This window comes from Electrona antarctica (assembly GCF_951216825.1).
Source record: "Electrona antarctica genome assembly, chromosome: 11".
In the NCBI taxonomy this organism is placed as follows: domain Eukaryota; kingdom Metazoa; phylum Chordata; class Actinopteri; order Myctophiformes; family Myctophidae; genus Electrona; species Electrona antarctica.
In genome coordinates, this window is record NC_136792.1 from 47,559,794 (window position 1) to 47,582,998 (window position 23,205).

The 23,205-nt window shown below is 42.9% G+C and overlaps 1 protein-coding gene across 1 annotated transcript in view; it reads right to left on the reverse strand.

The window, feature by feature from the left end:
* Positions 1-1,157: 1,157 nt before the first annotated feature.
* LOC306932941 (S-adenosyl-L-methionine-dependent tRNA 4-demethylwyosine synthase TYW1-like) overlaps positions 1,158-23,205 on the reverse strand; it is a gene marked incomplete at both ends in the record, with an annotated part of 43,377 nt that continues 21,329 nt past the window's right edge. Inside the window, 4 exons of the mRNA XM_079514914.1 lie at positions 1,158-1,175; positions 2,166-2,301; positions 13,663-13,840; positions 23,000-23,109. Of these exons, the coding sequence (XP_079371040.1) occupies positions 1,158-1,175; positions 2,166-2,301; positions 13,663-13,840; positions 23,000-23,109 (442 nt within the window). The remainder of the gene's footprint in view (positions 1,176-2,165; positions 2,302-13,662; positions 13,841-22,999; positions 23,110-23,205) is intronic.

The window sequence follows — 23,205 nt, forward strand, 5'->3', positions numbered from 1 at the left end:
TCTCAAAAAACACAATTGGCCGACGCATTGAAGACATGTCTGCAGACATAGAGAGTGTTGTCATACACAAAATTATGACGAGTGGAAAATTTGCACTGCAAGTGGATGAATCAACAGATATAAGTGGACACGCACAGCTGTTGGCAAACGTGAGATTCATTGATTCTGACGCGGATGGTGACTTCATCAGAGAGAATTACCTGTTTTGCAAACAACTGCCTGGAAATAAAACAGGAGAGGAAGTTTTCCGGAATATTTGGAGGAATGGAATTTAAGCTGGGAAGACTGTGTCAGTGTGTGCACTGATGGAGCGGCAGCTATGACCGGGCGATACAAGGGATTTGTTAGCCGAGTGAAAGAGATTAATCCTGACGTCATGGCTACACACTGTTTTTTACACCGTGAGGCGCTGGTTGCAAAGACTTTACCAAAAGACCTGTCAGTTTTGTTGGATGATGCAGTAAGCGTCGTTAACTTTAAAGCGAGACCACTGAAAAGCCGGCTGTTTGCCACACTGTGCGAGGAAATGGAGGCGGAACATCAAACTCTGCTGTTGCACACCGAAGTTCGATGGCTTTCCAGAGGAAAAGTTTTGTCGCGTGTATATGAACTGAGGGAGGAATTAAAGTGCTTTCTGTCCGCTGAGCAATCCAAATATGCCGAACTGTTTGCAAATGAGTACTGGTGTGCAAGACTAGCATACATGGCGGATATTTTTATCCATCTGAATGAACTGAACAGGAAAATGCAAGGGCGAAATGAGAATATTCTTACAAGCACGACAAAACTGAACACATTTCGGAAAAAACTCGCCATCTGGCGGCAGGCTGCAAGCAAGGGAAAGCTAGACATGTTTCCTTGCAGCAACGCTGGATACAAAAACAATCGTGAATTGTGTGGGGTCATTTCTGAGCATCTGGAAACTCTCAAGGACAAATTTGCAATTTATTTGCCCCCAGTTTCCGCCGAAGACTTTGACTGGGTCCGTGACCCATTGGACAGTTATTGGACATACAGGGGGACTATGAATGGAAAAGGAAATTCAATAGAGCTAAGCCTGGACAGGTTTTGGTTGGCTGTTGGCAAAGAATATCCAGCCATCACAGACAGAGCAATGGCAGTGCTGCTCCCCTTTTCCACAACCCACCTGTGTGAGCTTAGCTTTTCAAGCCTGACTTGCATAAAAAACAAACGCAGAGAGAGCCTGAGAGCAGTTGATGAGGAGCTCCGTGTCAGTTTGTCCAGTGTCTCAGCCAGGATAAAAACTCTTTGTTCAGGAAAACAAGCTCAAGGTTCACACTAAGACAGAACTTGCCAACTTTTGTTTTGTACAAAAGTGCTCAAGTTTAAGACCATTGTATTGTGGCAAAAGATTTTTGTTCTTGTTTTTACAACTCCTTTTTTTATTTAGAAGTATTACTTTGCATTGACAAATTGAACATGTGTGTGCTATATTTTGTATATGAGTTTTCAAAAATAAATTGATGAAACTGAGGCACTGTCTGTCCTTTTCTTTCTCTTTAAAGTTATTTGATGAGTGCTGTCATGTGTGTTTAAATAAGTTTTACTCTGTCAAAAGTATAATGTGTTTGGTATCAAAGACGTTTTACTATATATATATATATATATATATATATATATATATATATATATATATATATAAATATATAGTAAATGTATATATACACTCACACACATACACCCCCCGTATATCTAGGTGTGCCCCGAGATTTTTAGGCTATGAAAAGTGTGCCCTGGGACAAAAAAGGTTGGGAAACACTGTTCTACATCACAGCATTTGGTAATCAAAATAACATCAAATATATTACAACCTGTGCCTCATTCCAACCATACCACTTTTCAACCTATCTTCATATAATTGGTCCTCACTAATGTTCATGATAAAATACCACCATTTTTCTCTACTCAGTCTGTGTCTCATAGGGGGCTGTGGGCAGTTCAGAAACCCGTCCACCAGTGACATCATCTAGGCAATTGTTTTTTTTCTCTGTAAATTCAGCCACCAGATGGCGATGTTCGTGCACTCAACTCAAGCACATAAGACCAGACTGGACTTAATGGACATAATTATGTATTTCAAGCACTACTACTAACACTAGCTCCAGTTTTCTAACAGGAGTGACTGTGATGTGAGGTGGACTAACCTTCTCCCCCAGAGCCTTCAGGCTGCCCAGGAACCGTGTCCAGAAGTCCTTGAAGAGTGGCCGGTCGATCTTTTTCAGGCTGTCCTTGGTGCTGGCATCCACACTCACGTATAGCTGGGTGACCGGCACCAACGTCCTAAAGGAAACAAGGACTTTGCTTCAACATCTCAGTAAGAATGCAGTTAAGACACCGTCCTCATCATTTTTCGACCGCGGTCGAGATCATGGATTTCACAATGCCACCGCCAGACAACCCGGGTCCTTCATTGCCATCCCCAGTTCCGGCTTACTGATGTAATGTGTCCCTAGCGGAAAACTGTGTTCTTCTGGATCGGACTAGTGAAGAAACACAGGGAAGGTTAGAGAAGTCGATGGGTGGCTCTTCCAATAGAGATCTCATTAATTCTAGGCCAAGTACTTATTTGACTTCTTTTTCACAAAGTGCCTCCAGGCCAAAGACGTTTTTAACTTATTTTAAAAGGGGCTTAAATTGATAACATTATAATCATGACTTAAACTTAGAACGCTGGCATTTATTGAAAAAATAGGATCTAATTCACGCCAGCATTTTTTTAATTTAAGCTCTTATTTTGAAAAGCCGCCATTTCCGGTCCATGAGCAGTAGTCATAACCTTGGAAGCTATACGGAGCGGACAGGCCTTGTTTACAATCTGAAGCCAGACCGGAGCTCTGGAGAGCTCTACATCGTCAGATCTGTGCCGTCAAAGAAACGCTGTTTTGACCAAAATGCCATCTGGGACAAGGAATAGGAGATACAGGCGATTGAAATAAATTGATAGAATGGATTCTATCTAAGATCCAGTGCTGTGCTAACAACATAGCTAGCTAACCGGCTAACGTGAGTAGCATTCTAGCTCGAGCAATCGAACGCGCCATAAAAGCGCAATTGCCGAAGGCCGTCGGCAATGGCGTTAAGCGTCACTATCAAAATTAGGCTTCAATTGACTTTTTAAGTGTCGGCAATGGCGCTGAAAGTATTAAGAGTAAGACACATCTTATCTCGTTCTAAAAAAATAGAACAAATCTATGGTGGCCTGTGCTGAACTATTGCTACTGCCATTTAGCGGTGGATGAGTTAAGACACATCGTAACTACTGTATAAGCAAGGAAATAATCGACATGAACAGGAAAACATTTTGACATGACATGTCAGTGCCTGTAGCACATTTCACATGTTCAGGACTCTTTTTATTTTCCATATGCTACAACTTTGTTTCAGATAAGGTTCTCAGAACCTAAATGTGGCCTTGCTCGAGAGGTTATACTAACCTGAGTTCTGGGTGAACTTAACCTAACATTGTTGCACCTCAACACGTTAAGGAGAAGACTTCAGTGGTTTGAAGGCTAGCTGCTCTCTCAACACATTGACTATAGGTGATGGATAATACCAGAAATTAACCGGAAGTGAAAACCCTGTCTCCATCCGCCTCAATGTAAACAGATTGACAAAAAAATACATTAATCTCAGATTCTTTTCTCAGATTGCGCTTTTGGTCGAAACAAGCTTTATTCAACGGCCCATAACTAAAAAGGTTTTCTGGGTGAAAGAAAAGATGTCAAAAAATATGATATTTCACCAGCGAATAATCACATATTCGACTACTATTACAAGTAAAATCCCCCAAATCTGCACTTTGTTTCCGCACGCACGCACACGCACGCACGCACGCACGCACGCACGCACGCACGCACACACACACACACACACACACACACACACACACACACACACACACACACACACACACACACACACACACACACACACACACACACACACACACACACACACACACACACACTCCTTATCACAAGTGTGAAGACTTGAAGAGTTTCCAATCAAAGTAATGTCTGGGGCGTCAGACTCAATAAATTCAGACAGCTGGTCCCTGACAGTATCAAGATGATGGATCCATGGCTGCTGTTCCGTGCCTTTGCCTGTATTCTGGTGGCCCAGGGACAGTCGGCATATGACAGCTGAGGCAGCCAAAGACACTGGGCCTCATGCGCCAACCGTTCTTAAGAAGTTCTTAAGAGGAAATTTGTTCTTAGACCCACTTAGGAAGTTTTTGGGATCCCTCAATCTTTTCTTAGCTGTGATTTGTTCGTAGGTAAGAACAGAATCTACGCACACTGTGGAGCACTCTTAGGGTGCCTTTTTCGTTCTTAAGTGCAATCTGAAAACATAAAGGAAAAACAGCGCCATCTGCATGATGCTCAAAGTTTGGTCTGAGGACCTCAAGGGGTCATTGAGGAAGTTCCAGGCAGTCCACAGCAAAATATGGAACATTTACCACTTTAATCCCATTTTATACTTTGAAAATAGCCAATCTACAAGCTCACAAACACGTCCCATTACTGCCCATTTTGAGCTTGTAGATCGGCTATTTTCGAAACATTTTGATAAATCTTCAAAACATTTCCCTAGCAGAAAATATTTTCATATGGGGGTCTGCAGAATGCATGTCAATTTGGGGGTCCTTGACATGAAAATGTTTGAGAACCACTGGTTTAGAGTTCACAACCCAACCCAAACAAACAAAATGTAAGAGGAAAAGTTAGTAGTAAGGGCATTTTATCAGGTATTTGACCAATCTGGGAACTAAATCGTTACCAAGAAATTTCTTCACCAATGTGTTTCTAAAGGTGTCTAATAACATGTACTAAAAGTTTGAAATTCAACTCCCGTGGGAAATTGAGTTATTAGCATAATATGTGACCATACCCATAACATCCTATATAAGGCAAAAAAGTCCAAATTTCATCATTCTTTAAGTAGCATGTGACATATGCAACTAGGGTGATTTCATGATTCTGAATCCATTCCAAGCATTAGTTTTGCACAAAAAACACTCCTTGGGCTAAATTAGGCCATATCCACTTGACCAAATGTGCTGACCTCATCACGTTTGTGTGGCCGTTTTCCTCCCAAGGAGTGTTTTTTGTGCAAAACTAATGCTTGGAATGAATTCAGAATCATGCAAACACCCTAGTTTCATATGTCACATGTTACTTAAAGAATGATGAAATTTGGACTTTTTTTGCCTTATATAGGATGTTAAGGGTATGGTCACATATTATGCTAATAACTCAAATTTCCCACGGGAGTTGAATTTCAAACTTTTAGTACATGTTATTAGACACCTTTAGAAACACATTGGTGAAGAAATTTCTTGGTAACGATTTAGTTCCCAGATTTTCATAGATTTCTCTTACTATAGGAACTTATTGGCGCATGAGGCCCATTGTGACTAGGGATGCACCGAAAGGGAAATTCTTGGCCGAAACCGAATACCGAATATAGGAAACAGTTGGCCGAAAACCGAATATACGAATATGATTAATATTATATATCTTTTTTTCCTACCATTGCTGTCATGGCCCTACCTTAAAGCTACCTGATTTATGGCAAAATAAATTGTTATGGCAAAACATGGCAGACATGACCAACCATGAGGTTTCGAAGCATGTGCTCAGATTATAGGTCAAAAGCCTGCGTCGTGAGACATTGTGTGCTTGTAGATTGGCTATTTTCGGTGAGCACGTATAAATTAAGCAACACAGCATGATGGACCTGAAAGCCACGTGGATATCAGAGAACATAGCGACTCCTTGGCCTTTCATGGCACCAGAAAGTGGGATCACATTACTCCCTCCATCTTGGCCTGCTTCCAGTCAAATACAGAATTGATTTTAACTCATTCTCCCCCGGGATCGTCTTTTGACACCTTTAACTATACTTAGGTTCTCACTGTCTTCCTGTTTTTTATTTACTTGATGCCTATTTATTCTATTTGTTGCTTTTTTTGTGTGCAATGTGTTTTTATTTCGTTTTTTCTCATTCTGTACATCACTTTGGTTGGCTGTTTTTAAATGTGACTTCATTTGTATTAACAAATAACACATTTACAGATATTTAATAATGGAACTTATGATACATTACAGGAAGATTTAATCCAGGGTGGAGGTTAAAAAAGAAGATATTAAGTCTAACATAAGTAAAAACATAATTGCGATTTGACTTGGAATTTTCCAATGCCTCTTTTAGTTTTTCCATCTCCTATTTTTCTTTTTAAATGCCTCCTAGATTACGAGGAAGGACTTAAGCTAACTCCAAGCACACTTAAGACGAGTACGATGTATTTTTTTAACTGAATGCCTGGAAAATGGAAATTAAGAGTTTACATAGTATGTGGTGCATGCATAAACTTTCCTTAATGATTATATCTGGTTTCAGTATTATTAAGGTTAGTTTTGCAGTCAGTTTGTATTGGTGGTGGGGAGGGGGGCGGGGGTCGCGAGACATGGCCAAAGCATTTCCGGGGGTCCCCAGCCCAAAACGTTGAGAACCCCTGTCTTAGGGCATAATGTAGGCCTTCGATGAGGCCATTCGAGCCGCAAGTGGAGTCTGCAGTACTACCGTTGCCCAGCGGTGGAGCCTGCAGAACCACCACTCCTGAATGAAGTGTCTGGTACTGGGAGTCTGGTGCAACGCACAGGTCCTGGCGGTACTCCTGGTGAGAGCAGGAGTGGACCTGGTGAGACGTAGGAGGGGCCCGTACAGGAGGCAACCCACAGAGCCTAGTCCTTCCACATACCAGAATTGTACCTCTCAGTCCCGGCATAGTAGTTCCGGAGTGGTCCCAACGGATTGTGCGGCCCTGTCTTTCCCTAGTGGTCTGATCGAGGGTAGCTACTGGGACGTAAGTCGGGACTTGATCACCCCGGCTGGGTCACCCGAGTGAGAGGTATGATGTTCGAGAGACCCGAAACCCCGATGACCTTGGGATACATCACTGAGGATACGTCCCAGTTGCATCCAGGCAATGTTATTTTCGTTCTAGCAAAATAAAAACTTTCCAAAAAGTCATTCTAAGGTCGTTGACCGGTTTCGACTTTCGACCCATGTAGTTCTTATTCAGGGTGTGTGACTACAAGCCTATTCATTATTCTGCATGTAAAGCACATTGTGCCTTGTCTTGATAAGTTCAGCATAAATTATGTTCAAGGAGCTAGACAAAAGGTGAAAGGACAATAGATTTACAATTTCGGCATGGATTAATTTTAAAGTATATTAAATTAATCCAGAGCGATTTACATTAAGAGAGGACAACACAAGAGTATCATTCCAAAACGGAGAGTAAGAAATTACTAGTTGCACGCAGTATATGGCTGTTCACAAGCCCCAGTCGAATTGGGCGACACGAATGTGTGCATGAACATTCGTGGTCAAACAGATATTCTGTTTTGTCTTCATAAAGTGTTGTTTGAATGTTGTGTTGCTGTACAGTAATTACAGTGACTGTGTGGGGCACAAAAAAAGACATTAGTGACCGCTTCTGACCGAGGCTAAGTCATTGAGGGGAAAATAAAATCGTTTTAAGTGGTGCAAACCACTTCCTTAAGTGACTATGTGTGTGGGTAGCTGGCTGGCTGCCTGCGTATGTCTGTATGTATGTCTGAGCACGAAAACAGCATGGTTGTTTTTCACCACCTGTGCGCAACCTAACACACACACAAACACACGCACATATTAACTGTATATATATGGTGATTTCGGGTGTGCCAGTACAGTACAGTGACAGTACAGTACAGTGGAGGGTACAGTAGAGGGACCCCCACACGGTAACTCTGTCATTTCTCAACCGTTTCGGACGCGGGGCGGCTCGCCGGAATCGGGCCGGCACCCTGGGTGCGTTCCTGTTGGTCTGGAACTACCCCCCCCGGGACCCCCACACGGAGTTGCACCACTTACTTCACACGGGTGTGATTTTTTCATGTCATATGAAAGAGGGAATCATAGATTCAAATTGACATATTGGTTGTTCAGTTTGACCCACCAGTTTTGGAGATATGGCTTATAGAGTAATGTCTTGCAGAAAACAGCAAGTTGAGAAAACGGGCTTGAAAGGTTCACTTCTGTGGACTCTAACATTATACACCTAGCTACATGTTTAAGCATTTATTTCATATTTACATGTCGATTTCAGCTCTGACATTTATTTCAGACATGCTCGGTGAAGAATACATGTGAAGAGTCTGCCTGTGCTATTAACTCATTTTGCATAAAAAAGAAAATCAGTTCTTCTCCTCTCCTGAACAGTTAGTCTTGCCGTCATGACTGTCTCTGTATCAAAAAGAGTCGCGACTTCCCTCCCACAAAGGATGCAGAACTCTCTTCTCTTTGCTCATTGTGCAGCACACAAAATAAAAGCACGCGTGCTTCTGTGTCTTTGAAGGTTTCACATCAGTGCACACAAAGCCCCACAAGGCTAGAATGGCCTTTTAGTTATGTATTTTTCATAAGGTGCACAAGAGGATATACTTCAAGGACCTACGTACGCCTGTTCTGAATAGCAGTCAGACACAGAGAGACAGGAGAAATTGGTAACAGGCAGTCAGCCACACAGCTGTGATGATTTGCAATGTTATTTGTGAGCCTGTAAGGCTCTGTACAGACCGGCTTTGAAGATTGAGTGCACAATAGTTGGGTGCACAGTCACAATATTCAGCAATTCAAATTAAGCAAAGACAACTAATAAAGCTCTACCGTGTATGTATGCCACTGTAACTATAGTGTCCTTTGAAGATATGTTTTCCTGCACCATTATCTATTTTAATAGAGACCAATCGGCTCTGAATGTATTTGCATGCTGCCATTATAATCTGTCGATGACAACTTGCTATTCAATTTTGGTGAATGCATTACCACACACCTACAGTCCTTCCAGACTATGATAGGAAGTGTGTGTGTGTGTGTGTGTGTGTGTGTGTGTGTGTGTGTGTGTGTGTGTGTGTGTGTGTGTGTGTGTGTGTGTGTGTGTGTGTGTGTGTGTGTGTGTTAGAATAGAACACCTTATTGGCAACAGTTAAAAGCACACCAATTAAAAAGCGGCAAAATTGATTAATTAGGAAAAAGCCAAAGCTTGTTTCCATGTGATGTCCCCATTCACACAGAAGTGCTTCCATCGACTACACATAGAACGCATCTGTGTCACATTAGCTTTTAACCACTTGATCATTCAATGATCAAAGAAAAAAGAGACAGAGTGAGAGAGAGGGAGAAAGGAGAGCGAGAACGAACACAATCTCAACAAAAGCAATATATAAGTTTAGGTGAACGACAGCTGCTCATGGCAGGAGTTTTTTTACCTACAGTAGACTATGTAGCCTAATAAAAGAGATTGCACTGCTACAAGTCCCTTTGCATTGACGTTGGGTTCCCAGATTGCCCTCATGTAGACATACAAATACACAGCATTTAATGCCCAGCGTCAGTTGGAACGAGTACATTGCTGTGCTCAGATATTTGTTTCTTCAGAGCCCTTTTCAAGTTAACAGACGGCTGCAATTCAAAACTGGCCTCCGTAAAATCTGAATCCCCCCCACTGCCCACCCCTTTTTCCCCTCACTGTATATGTTTATTTTCCCTTTTTACCTCCCTTATGATGAATTCCTGTTCTGTTCTTTGACTATATATAGAAGTGTCTATTTGTACGTCTCTAAATGTTTTGATGAATTGAACAAGGTGGACCCTCTTGTAAACAAGTGTAATGCCTAATTGGGTTGTCCACTCACAGTTAACAGTCTTTGTATTGAGTTGAGTACATTTGAGCTTGAAATGTACTGTAATTCTGCAAACTGTTAATACATATTTCAATCAATCAATCAATCAACACAGTACCTGTGCATTTGACCTGTAGTTTCTTTTCTAGTTTTTTTTTGGATTGATTGATTATTTTATTAGACAATAAATAATGCAAACAGTACAGTACATGGTACAGTCAAAGCACATTGGTCCAAAAGGATAGCAACGAAAAAAAGACCTTGCGCCTCGTTTCCATTCGGGTCCCATGCATTAATTCAGACACAATAATCGATATATCTCAAAAACTATGTAGCCTACAGGTCAAAATAGGTCAAATAAATCAATCGGAGGGGGGGTATAAGGAGGTTGGGCAATCACCTTCTCTCCTTTTCACCCGCCGACATTGATAGGTGAATTTTCGGACCGGTTTTAACCCATTTTGGGCGGGAACCCCTTTTGGTGTTTTAACTAAGCATTATGTTATACTTTAGCTATTGAAAAATAGCAGATCTACAACCTCGTAGTGCGCCACCGAGTGGCGCGCTACGAGCTTGTAGGTCTGCTATTTTTGAAAAATCGTGAAAATGCGGCACAAATCTTTGAATATATATTCTTTCAGAAGACTTTTTTTTTAAATTTCGACGTCAGGTTAACAGTGATTTGTTTGTTTTGAGGGAAGGGGGCGGGGCATTCCACACCTGAGTGGCAGTGCTGTGGAAAGTGAATTTACCCATATTTGTTCTAAATGTGGGTGGCACCAGATCATTATTTATGCTCCCTCTAGTGCAGTGGTTCCCAAACTGTGGTGCGTGCAGCCCTTGTGGTGCGTTCACCCCTTGTGGTGCGTGCACCCCTTGTGGTGCGTGCACCCCATAGAGTATATATATAATAGAGACTGAACTGGCGTGAAGCTCCGCCCCCCCAGCTATTCAGTCAGTGGAAGTTGCTCAGTGGCGTTTTGAAGCACCCGGAAGACTGCCGGAAGTCCCTCCCAGGACCTCAACTTTGAGGTCCTGAGTGACGTAGGGCAACCGAGCGCTCAATGTTAAAGCCCAGCTGCACGGGGTTTCCCGGTCATGAATCCACGGGTCCGCCTGTAGTCCCTCCTCCTACCACTAGGACCCAGAGCTTCAACGTTGGAAAGTCTGCCTGCCCCCTTGGTGCACCCCTTGTGGTGCGTGCACCCCTTGTGGTGCGTGCACCCCTTGTGGTGCGTGCAGCCCTTGTGGTGCGTGCACCCCTTGTGGTGCGTGCACCCCTTGTGGTGCGTGCACCCCTTGTGGTGCGTGCACCCCTTGTGGTGCGTTCGCCCCTTGTGGTGCATTCGCCCCTTGTGGTGCGTTCGCCCCTTGTGGTGCGTGTACCCCTTGTGGTGCGTGCACCCCTTGTGGTGCGTGCAGCCCTTGTGGTGCGTGCAGCCCTTGTGGTGCGTGCACCCCTTGTGGTGCGTGCAGCCCTTGTGGTGCGTGCACCCCTTGTGGTGCGTGCACCCCTTGTGGTGCGTGCAGCCCTTGTGGTGCGTGCAGCCCTTGTGGTGCGTGCAGCCCTTGTGGTGCGTGCAGCCCTTGTGGTGCGTGCACCCCTTGTGGTGCGTGCAGCCCTTGTGGTGCGCGAGCGCCTTCTAGTCGGTGCACGACATAAAAAGGCTAATGGTGGTGCTATGGTTTTATTTGAAATATATTAACATATTATGCCAATATATGGCAAGTATATGCAGAATATAGCATACTTATGCTGCATGTACTGTATATGCCCTATTCAGGTTAATATGTGGATAAATAGGAAATATATGTCTCTATAGCTTATGCAATTTATATTACCATGTGGGGGGGTGCGTCAGCTTGTTTGGGAGGTAACAGGGGGTGGCCAAAAAGGTTGCTCTAGTGTTGTGGCTGTGGGAGTTGCTCACCTTTGTGAGGTAATCAGTTAAGTACATAACTGTAAATAAGTAGCATAACGGTTAACGAAATCCATCATGGGATGATCGCCGACCACCCAAGGCATGAATTATTTTACTGCGACTAGCGACGGGACCGCGATGGGCCGTCAAAAACGCGTGTTTTGATTAGAATCGTAATCTGTGATTTAGATTCAGAGAAATCGGCGGGAGAAGATTTGGGCTCCCTGTTGGAGGGGAATCATTTTGCCGACCGACCAACGACTTCTGGTTTTGAATGTTGTGCAATAGACGCTCATAGACAGCAGTGTAGCGCTCGCCGATATCAAACAAATATAAAGCATTAAAAGATGGAGATCTCCGTCAAGGGCAGTTAAGAGTGTTGTGCGCCCCTACCTGATTTCCTGGGGGAACTGTGAACATGGGCAGTTAAGACTAGAGTGTTGTGCGCCCCTACCTGATTTCCTGGGGGAACTGTGAACATGGGCAGTTAAGACTAGAGTGTTGTGCGCCCCTACCTGATTTCCTGGGGGAACTGTGAACGTGGGCAGTTAAGACTAGAGTGTTGTGCGCCCCTACCTGATTTCCTGGGGGAACTGTGAACGTGGGCAGTTAAGACTAGAGTGTTGTGCGCCCCTACCTGATTTCCTGGGGGAACTGTGAACGTGGGCAGTTAAGACTAGAGTGTTGTGCGCCCCTACCTGATTTCCTCGGGGAACTGTGCGTTGGTGACGAGGAAGCTGGAGATGCGACGCGTATGAAGGAGGCGGAGGAAAGTGTTGATTTCGGGGTACATGATTGGCTCCCCCACCAGGGACAAGGCACAGTGTTTGACAGCCATGCCTTCCTCATAGCGTTCTGGAAGCACTCCAGGAACACCTGGAGACACAAAGAAAGGTCAAATAAAAGGTTAATTTTGACGCATCCATCCATCCATCCATCCATCCATCCATCCATCCTAAGCATTGGTTTTACAATACTGAAAACATGGGACGAACTGAAAAAATCTAAGCAAAGGCTTAGATTTTGCCTACACTGAAAAGTAACAAAAGTTTCAAAACTACCGTAAACGAAATAACAAACTACAGTATGGTATACAGTAAAACCTGCAAGGAGGGTTTAAAATCTGAGAGGCTGAGATGTGTGCACGACATAAAAAGGCTAATGGTGGTGCTATGGTTTTATTTGAAATATATTAACATATTATGCCAATATATGGCAAGTATATGCAGAATATAGCATACTTATGCTGCATGTACTGTATATGCCCTATTCAGGTTAATATGTGGATAAATAGGAAATATATGTCTCTATAGCTTATGCAATTTATATTACCATGTGGGGGGGTGCGTCAGCTTGTTTGGGAGGTAACAGGGGGTGGCCAAAAAGGTTGCTCTAGTGTTGTGGCTGTGGGAGTTGCTCACCTTTGTGAGGTAATCAGTTAAGTACATAACTGTAAATAAGTAGCATAACGGTTAACGAAATCCATCATGGGATGATCGCCGACCACCCAAGGCATGAATTATTTTACTGCGACTAGCGACGGGACCGCGATGGGCCGTCAAAAACGCGTGTTTTGATTAGAATCGTAATCTGTGATTTAGATTCAGAGAAATCGGCGGGAGAAGATTTGGGCTCCCTGTTGGAGGGGAATCATTTTGCCGACCGACCAACGACTTCTGGTTTTGAATGTTGTGCAATAGACGCTCATAGACAGCAGTGTAGCGCTCGCCGATATCAAACAAATATAAAGCATTAAAAGATGGAGATCTCCGTCATGGGCAGTTAAGAGTGTTGTGCGCCCCTACCTGATTTCCTGGGGGAACTGTGAACATGGGCAGTTAAGACTAGAGTGTTGTGCGCCCCTACCTGATTTCCTGGGGGAACTGTGAACGTGGGCAGTTAAGACTAGAGTGTTGTGCGCCCCTACCTGATTTCCTGGGGGAACTGTGAACGTGGGCAGTTAAGACTAGAGTGTTGTGCGCCCCTACCTGATTTCCTCGGGGAACTGTGCGTTGGTGACGAGGAAGCTGGAGATGCGACGCGTATGAAGGAGGCGGAGGAAAGTGTTGATTTCGGGGTACATGATTGGCTCCCCCACCAGGGACAAGGCACAGTGTTTGACAGCCATGCCTTCCTCATAGCGTTCTGGAAGCACTCCAGGAACACCTGGAGACACAAAGAAAGGTCAAATAAAAGGTTAATTTTGACGCATCCATCCATCCATCCATCCATCCATCCATCCATCCATCCATCCATCCATCCTAAGCATTGGTTTTACAATACTGAAAACATGGGACGAACTGAAAAAATCTAAGCAAAGGCTTAGATTTTGCCTACACTGAAAAGTAACAAAAGTTTCAAAACTACCGTAAACTAAATAACAAACTACAGTATGGTATACAGTAAAACCTGCAAGGAGGGTTTAAAATCTGAGAGGCTGAGATGTGTGCTGTCCAGCGGTAATGACAGCAACGACGACGCAACGCACAGAAGGATTCTGCACTTCTGGTCAGATGAAGGAGGAGCCAGACCCGGACGCCCACAGCGCCTGGAGCCTCTAAGGCCCCATTCACACTGGCAACCTGAATCAGATCTGAGCCACATCCAGATTGGAATCCGATTTGTTTAAATGAGTCATTTAAAACTAATCGGATTTCACTCTCGATGTGGCACAGATCTGATTCAGGCTAGATTTGTCTGCCAGTGTAAATGGGGCCTTAGTGTCGCCAACATCTCATCAGCAATCTTCCCCATTGACTGTCTCTCAGTCTCTCAGGAGACAGTGTGGGCTTATCAGCCTTGATCAGACCCCGGCCGGCTGTGGCTCAGGAGGTAGAGCAGGTCGTCCAATGAATGTGGGAAGTGAGGACGCTGGCGTCGACTGTTCGCCGCTTCCCCTCCCAATGTATGAATGAATGAACCATTGTAAAGCGCTTTGAGCACTTGGAAAAGCGCTATAAAAATGCAATTCATTATTATTGATTGGGTCGCTTGGAGGATGAGTTCTGTGTTATCTATCTGTGGTTTTCAACTACAAATTGTTGTCTGTAACACGATACAATTCAGTAACTTTTTGCTCCTCTGAGTGTGTGCGCGTGCGTGTGTGTGTGCGTGCATGCATGCATGGGTGCGTGTGTGCAAGTGAGTGAGTGAGTGAGTCAGCGAATGAGTCAGTCAGCCTCGAGAGCCAGGGCCAACCAATCAAGCTCAGACTCAGTGTGCGTGTCACAGAGAAGTCGAGGACCCGAGGGAAAGTGAAGTCTGTGAGATCACAGACAGACAGTCGAGTGCAAGGGTAACCCGACACTCAGACTGAATTTTCATTTAGTTTCACGTCATTATTCAGACTGAAAGCCCTTCAAGTTGAAACGTGGCCGCGGTATCTGATTTTTAACCAAGGCTGCCATAGAGTCACCAGACCTGAATGGCCCGAACATTTGTTTTAATGGGCGTGGCTAGCGATTCAGGGGGCTGGAGCCAGTGTAGTACAAGGGTGCTCTGACAATAAATTACGAACATTTCTGCATGCGTGTGTGTGTGTGTCATGTCTGTGTCTGTCCTTGGAGTATCTTGAGGAACGACCAATCGATCGACTTCAGACTCGGTGTGTGTAGGAACATATTATGGCCAAAATAATAGAGATCCCTAATGACATCAATTTGACAGTCCAAGTGTACAAAGCCATCAAAAGCCCACCAACATACATTTCAGTTGTCAAAATCAACCTTAGATTTAGTAAAACACTAAAACATTTCAGGTGACTAAAATGTGACTAAAACTAAATGCAATTTTATTCAAAAGACTATGACTAAAATCAAAATCAACACTAAATGAGAGGGGAAGGTGCTCTCTACGGGCATCGTTTTCAACAGGCATAGGCCACGTTTCAATAGTAAGAGTGGAAAAAAACAGCGAATCAAGTGAAAGAAACATACAAGTGAGCAAAAATAAAAAGTTGTGCATTAGAGAATGGGAGAACAGGGACTGATTGATTGATTGATTGTTGTTGTCAGATTGCAGAATGGGTACAGTTCAAGGAAGGCACAGGTCAATACAGAAACTGCTAAAGAGGATAAAACCAGAAAAAAGTCAGAGAGAGAATGATGAGGCTGGCAGGGCACCCAGAACTTTAAGTTTAACTTTAAATTGACTCTACGGGAGCCAACCCAGGGCAGAGCCAGGAGGGGAAAGAGGCGCACCACCTACGTAGACACACTGCCCTACAGGAACCTGATGTTAGATAGGAGAGCGTGGAGGCCAGCGATCCAGGAGTCCTGAGTTGGTGTTGGTTATCCACCATATGCAGACCGCGGCCATCTTACCATATACAGTAAGTTAATGGAAAGGTGCTAACAAGGTGCAACATCCCATTGGCAGCCCATTCATCCAAACAGAAAAGTCCTATCTGATTGTATTACACAACATCAAACTCACCAACATTGCAGCTTGAATTATAAGTGTTTGTTTCATAAAAATCCACTGTAGACATGTTATGAGTTACTTTCTGTCCTTGCAGCAGGTGAAGTGTTGCAGTTTGGACGTGCTCGTTAGATATCACTCAACTGCCCTGCGTTACGTACCACCTGTTTTGAATTTGCACATAACGCAGGAGGCAGCAGGACATTGCTTTACTGAAAACGAGTGCTTCCAAACTCTGATGGCAAGATGACCACGGTCTGCAAATGGTCAATAGACGTGACTCTCGCAGTAACTAACCATCAACACACATCCTACCAACTGAGTGTGTAACCGCATCACACTTTCCGCAGCTTCCAGCCTGCTCCAGGAGGCGTGGGCAAAAGATGTCTATTACAAAAAGTCCAAATATACAGTAGTCCCTCAGTAGCTACATATAAAATGCACCGAGACCGCTGCACTGCTGGCTCGAATGAAGGACCGTAATTCATTTAATGAACCAAACTAAACAGGAAAAACATATTCAGAGATTATGCTGATGTTCTTCTCTACAGTTTTCTAATACTCATTAATCTTCTGAAATGTGTTTAGAGAGAAGTTGCCGGGTCCATAGCATGGATTGCAATAGATTTTAAACTGATACGTTTGAGCCACCAAAACACTAAGGTTAATGTAGAGATACCCATGTACCGGTCTAAATACTTCGTTAATGTCAATGAAGTTCACTCCCACAACACCAGAGGGAGTTCAACAAACCATGTGCAACCCAGATTCGGCACAAACAAGGGACTAAATTCATTTCGCTCCTATGCAACCAAAATGTGGAACGCCCTACCAACTGTCATTAAGACATGCAAATCCCTTGACTCCTTCAAAACCCCTCTCAAAGGGCACCTTCAGACGGCTGCAATTCGAAACTGGCCCCCGTAAAATCTGAATCCCCCACCCACCCATTTTTTTCCTCCCCCTCACTGTATATGTTTTTTCCCATTTTTTACCTCCTTCATGATGATTTCCTGTTTTTGGCTATATAGAAGTGTATATTTGTACGTCTCTAAATGTTATGATGAATTGAAAACGGTGGACCCTCTTAAACAAGTGCAATGCTTTAGGGTGACGTCCACTCACAGTTAACAGTTTTTGTATTGAGTTGTGCTTGAAACTGTAATTCTGCAAACTGTTAATAAATACTTCAATCAATCAATCAATCAATCAATCAGAGCAGGGATTCTCAACCTGGGGGCTGCGAAACTGAATGGCTGGAAAACGGAAGTTAAGAGTTTACATAGTACACATACATTACATTCATAAACGTTTGTTAATGATTATATCTGGTTTCAGTATTTATTTATGATGTACTTTATCCGTTATTAAGGGTATTGTAGCGGTCAATTTGTGTTGGGGGTGGGGGTGGCGAGACATGGCCAAAGCATTTCCGGGGATCCCCAGCCAAAAACGTTGAGAACCCCTGCTGTAGAATGTAGAGGACTCTTATTGGTCTTTTTCTTTTTTTTTTCTTCCTTTTTTTGTGTCTAAATAAAGATTATCCAGTACAAGAGTTCTGTCTGGTGATAGCCTCGCAGTGGCCAGACGTGAATCTGCCCGTGCAAAAAAAAATAATAATAATTCCCCTCGGCAGATATAGTATGGCCAAGCCCATGGGCGGAATTTATGGGTTTTTTTTACCCCCCCCCCCCCCCCCCCCCAGTTGTTGTGACATGCTGCTGTGTCGTTATCCTGCCGAAGCTTTTCAGTAAACTTTTACTATTTTGATTATAATCATTAAGGACATTCGAGACATATTATGTGCGAGACATACATAGTGTGCGCGTGCTGTCCTAAATAACACATTTGTAGGGGTTAGGGCATTGTATAAAAACGGCAAAATAATGAATACAAGTTTAAAAATGTCTGGGGATTCCCCCCCAGACATTCGCACCCCCCTGGGGTCAAGTTCAAGCTACGCCCATGGCCAAGCCAGGCTAGTCTGGGGATGAATAAAGAAGGCTATTTGAGAGCTGCATGTTTAAATGGGAAGGACGTTGGAATAGTCAGAGAATAAACCATTTGTTAACCCCTTTAGGCCTGACGTCGAAATTAAAAAAAACGTTCGCTCTGAAAGAATATATACCTTTTTTTACGATTTTTCAAAAATAGCAGACCTACAAGTTCATAGCGCGCCACTCGGTGGCGCGCTATGAGCTTGTAGATCTACTATTTTTCAATAGCTAAAGTATAACAGAATGCTTGAAACACTGTATGTTTCTTTTCCCTTTTTACCTCTATGATGAATTCCTGTTCTGTTCTTTGACTATATAGAAGTGTCTATTTGTATGTCTCTAAATGTTTTGATGAATTGAACATGGTGGACCCTCTTGTAAACAAGTGTAATGCTTAATTGGGTCGTCCACTCACAGTTAACAGTCTTTGTATTGAGTTTGTGCTTGAAATGTACTGTAATTCTGCTTGTTAATAAATATTTCAATCAATCAATCAAACCAAAAGGGGTTCCCGCCCAAAATGGGTTAAGCTCTAAAGTCGACGGCACAAACAAGAGTTGTTACTGTGACCTTAACAGACATCCTTCCTATTTCAAGTACCGCATGGAATATTGATACGTTTTTCTTTCATTTTTTCCCCAATAGAATTTCATGTTAAATATGCTTCGATTCATAAATAACAATTTAGAGCAATGTCTCTAGACAGAATTGTGACTAGGCATCACCAATTCAAAGGCAAATTAAACCATACATCAAACGTCATTGTACATTGCTCTGGAGAAATGCCACTTCATTATTTTCATAAGAACTAGCCACTTCCAGCGTTAGAAGTGTCAGAAACCTCATTAAAATGCATATCGTCTTGATGTCTGAAAATGTGAAATGTACGTGTAGCACCCCCACTTGAATTTCTACACAGTGAAATCATCAGTGATAATGTATCCGTCTATAACTCAAATGTAACCAATCAGATCCTTACGTGTCTGGTTAGAGAGTTAACCCATTCAGACCTGAGGACGCATCTGTGTCGCCTTAGCTTTGAACCACTTTAACCATTATTTTAAACTTTAGCTGTTGAAAAATAGCAGATCTAAAAGCTCAGCTATTTTTTTATACTGAGTGTGTGCTATGAGCTTGTAATGCTGAAATCATGAAAATGTGTGCAAATCTTTGAATATATATTCTTTCACAGCAAACGTTTTTAACTCAAATATTTGCTTCTGGGGGGGGGGGGGGGGGTGTCCCTGGAACAATATATTTTCAGATGGGGGGGGTCGCTGCCAAATTCATATAATTATGGGGGTCCTTGACATGAAAAAGTTGGAGAACCACTATCATAGTAACATTTCTCCAGAAAACGGATTCAGAAGACATGTTGTAGAATCTGGTCTCAGGTCTTAATATGTTAATTCAACACTGAGGATTTTACGGTGTATATCGCGGTCCTCCAGAGAAACTCTTGTCCTTCTCCAAAGTGGACAGCTCATATAAAACTCAAGTCTATCAGCAGCAAGGTCATGGAACGGAACACTATTAACAGTGTCCCTGTAGCAATGTGAACACGTGGGATGGAGACTGATGTTATGTTAGGCCTTGCACAACCATTACCGAGTGTCCTCTGGACCTCACCTGGCGGCACAAAGACGCTGGCACTTAAACATTTAAAGTGCAGACTCACTACCAATCTTCCGCCGTAGTCTGAAAACTTGCGTCTTCAGACACCATCCTAGCCTACAGCACTTGCACTAGCCTCGACGACCTTACAGGCATACATACACAAAGGCTGAACTTATGAAACTTAGATTGCATTATTTTGCATTGTACAGATATTCTACTGTTAGACAGATGTTAGGTTCTCATGCTTATGATCGTTGATGATTATTTCTATGTATTTGATGTATTACCATTTGTTGTTCTTGCTTACTGTAAATCGCTCTGGATTAAAGGACCACTTCATCACTGTTCAACCTATCTTCATATAATAGGTCCTCACTAATAATCATGATAAAATACCATCAATCTTTTCTACTCAGTCTGTGTCTCATGGGAGGGCTGTGGGCAGTTCAGAAACCCGTCCACCAGTGACATCATCGATGGGGAATCCAAGCTAATAGTAACTGCAGGATTTCTAGCCCTGGAAAGTTGCAAGGCGACAATGGAAGCCATCATTCTCACGATAATAAAAAATCTAAACATTTTGGTCAAAACAATAGTGTTTAAAAAAAATCTGCCTAACGATGATGTCACTGGTGGACGGGTTTCTCATCTGCCCACAGCCCTCCTATGAGACCTATATCAGACGGAGTAGGAAAAAAAAATCTATTTCCATTTTATCATGATTATTAGTGGGGACCTATTATATGAAGATAGGTCGCAAAGTGGTTAAGTCGTCCTTTAATAGATATTTTTTAGATTTTTAGGTATTATTTAATTATTTTATTGGTTATGCTTTTTTTTTTTAGATAGAATAGTAGACAGATAGGATAATTGAAGGGGGAAGAAATGGAACACATGTCAAACGGGGGAGGGGGGTGCAATTGTGTGGTTGAGGTGGATATTGCCTCCGGACAAAGTTGAACTATTTTAAGAACTCAAAGTTATCCACTTAAGACAACCGACATGTCTTAATCCCAAATTGAAGGGATATAACAAATTGCTCAAAACACATTTTATATAATCTGTCACAAAGTCAAAACAAGTTCTCTTCTGTTTGTGAAGAAAACTGGTGGCGCACAATCATTAGGTGTGCGTGGGTGTGTGTGTGTGTGTGTGTGTGTGTGTGTGTGTGTGTGTGTGTGTGTGTGTGTGTGTGTGTGTGTGTGTGTGTGTTGTGTGCGTGAGCAAGCATGTGCACGTATACATGGCAAGGATGACAGTGATGTGACAACTAAATGTATCCCTCAGTTTTATCTTTTTATCGTATAGTATAGTTTATCGACACTCCAGTATGTAAGATTCAGATTCAAGAGTCTTTGTCACTCTCTACAGCAGGGGTTCTCAACATGTGGGTCGCGACCCCTCGGGGGGTCGCCAAATTATTTTGGGGGGTCCCCAAATTATTTTCAACTGAATGGCTGGAAAGTGGAAATGAAGAGTTTACATATAGTACATGCATACACCTTCCCTAATGATTATATCTGGTTTCAGTATTTATTCATGGTGTATTGTCTTTAGAGACATAGAGAGATATTAAAGGACAACTTTAGTTTTTTTCAACCAAAGTTCATGTTTTAGGTTGTTATTAGAGAAAGTAAAAGATGAGTGTTATTTTTTTTTCATTTGCTGCTTTCTTTCGTTTTAGGGATTTTAGCTGTTTTTGACAGGGGCATTCGAGCATGGGGCTAAATATGTATTTTATATTATAGCGATTTCCTTTTTTATTATTTACTATAGTCCTACTAGACCGCGAGAAATTACATCTGGCCACAAAATATCACAGGATCTACTGAATGTGAAGGTAGCCTACTGGGGGGAAGCCACACTGTGTGTCATATACTGTAGGCTCAATATGTTAGTTTGACACATTCAGTAGATCCCGTGATCTTTTGTGGCCAGATGTAATTTCTTGGGGTCTAGTAGGTCTATAGTAAATAATAAAAAAATAAATCGCTATACAGTTTTGTAAATAAATACATATTTAGCCCTATGCTCGAATGCCCCCACCCCCTGTCAAAAACAGCTAAAATCACTAAAACGAAAGAAAGCAGCAAATGAAAAAAAGATAGTAGAAATATTGAGAGGGATACTGTAATTAGTCCAAGGTGCCGGGGAGAGAGAAGCAAATGTCATTTTACGCTAAAATCTGGACAAAGGAGGGGCTAGCGCCCCTTAAAAAGTGTACAGTGTTGTACCCTGCCCTTTTTTCTTCTAATTATTTGTTGCATTGTGGGAGATCGTATGATCCTCCTTGGAGGATTGGACACACTTTCTAACCTGTATATCTTAGACTTGAGTCCAAGTCTGAAGACGTTATGCAAGTTAGAAGTTATTCAGTACGGTCTGGATGACTCTGAACTCCCACACGACATCAGGTGGGAACTGGCAGCCATGTCTAATGTACCCGAAACAACCAAACCAAGCACACAAAAGAATAAATGAAAATCACACGTGTGAAGTGAGGTGCAATTTTGGGGGCACACTTGGGCTAAAAAACATCCATAATACGATTATTAATTAATAAAAAGCCCCAAAACACCGTAATGCATTCTTGCCTCTTAGCACCCTAGGGGTTAAATAAAAACACGTAAAAATGAAGCGTTCCTGGCGATGGATGAGTTAATGGTAGCCCAACTTTCAGCAGCTGTCACAAAGTTTCCAAAGGGAGTTGACTTGGAACAAATTGAGAGGTGATATAGTAGACACCTTTATGAACACATTTGTGAAGAAAGCTGTAAGCATTTATTTAGCAGATTTGCCACAAATGTAGCTAACTTTCGATAATTATCATGATGAGGCATTTTGTTCCAAATGAACCACTCCGGCAAACTTTAGAAGCCAATCTTGGCTAACGATGGAATATGACAATTCCGACAGACCAGTTTGGTTCAATTACTATAGAAGAGATACTAGAGTGTGTACAGATTTGCGTGATGTTTGCACAAAATCGGTTGGAGTAATATAGAACGTTTTGCAACGATTGGCCTCCTGCTAGCGCTATAACAGGCCGATGTGAAACATTGGGGCAGAGATTCTGCTCTGGTGTCCAGGGATTGTGTGTGTGTGTGTGTGTGTGTGTGTGTGTGTGTGTGTGTGTGTGTGTGTGTGTGTGTGTGTGTGTGTGTGTGTGTGTGTGTGTTCACGTTGATCGGGCCAGCGGTGACGGAGATAGACGGACGGACGGACGGACAGACAGACAGGGTGCAAAGCGTAGAGAGAGAGAGTGAGATCCATTAGCTGTAGCAGCACTGACCTCTGAACCCGTGGATCATGTTCTGGTGTTTCTCTACAGACTCCTGGAGGATGGTCTCAGCAGGGTCCATCTTCCAACGCCACTCCGTGCCCACCGGGTTAGTGTGGTGTCTGATGGTGGTAGGAAAACACAGTGCTCACTGGGTTAGTGTGGTGTCTGGTGGTAGGAAAACACAGTGCTCACTGGGTTAGTGTGGTGTCTGGTGG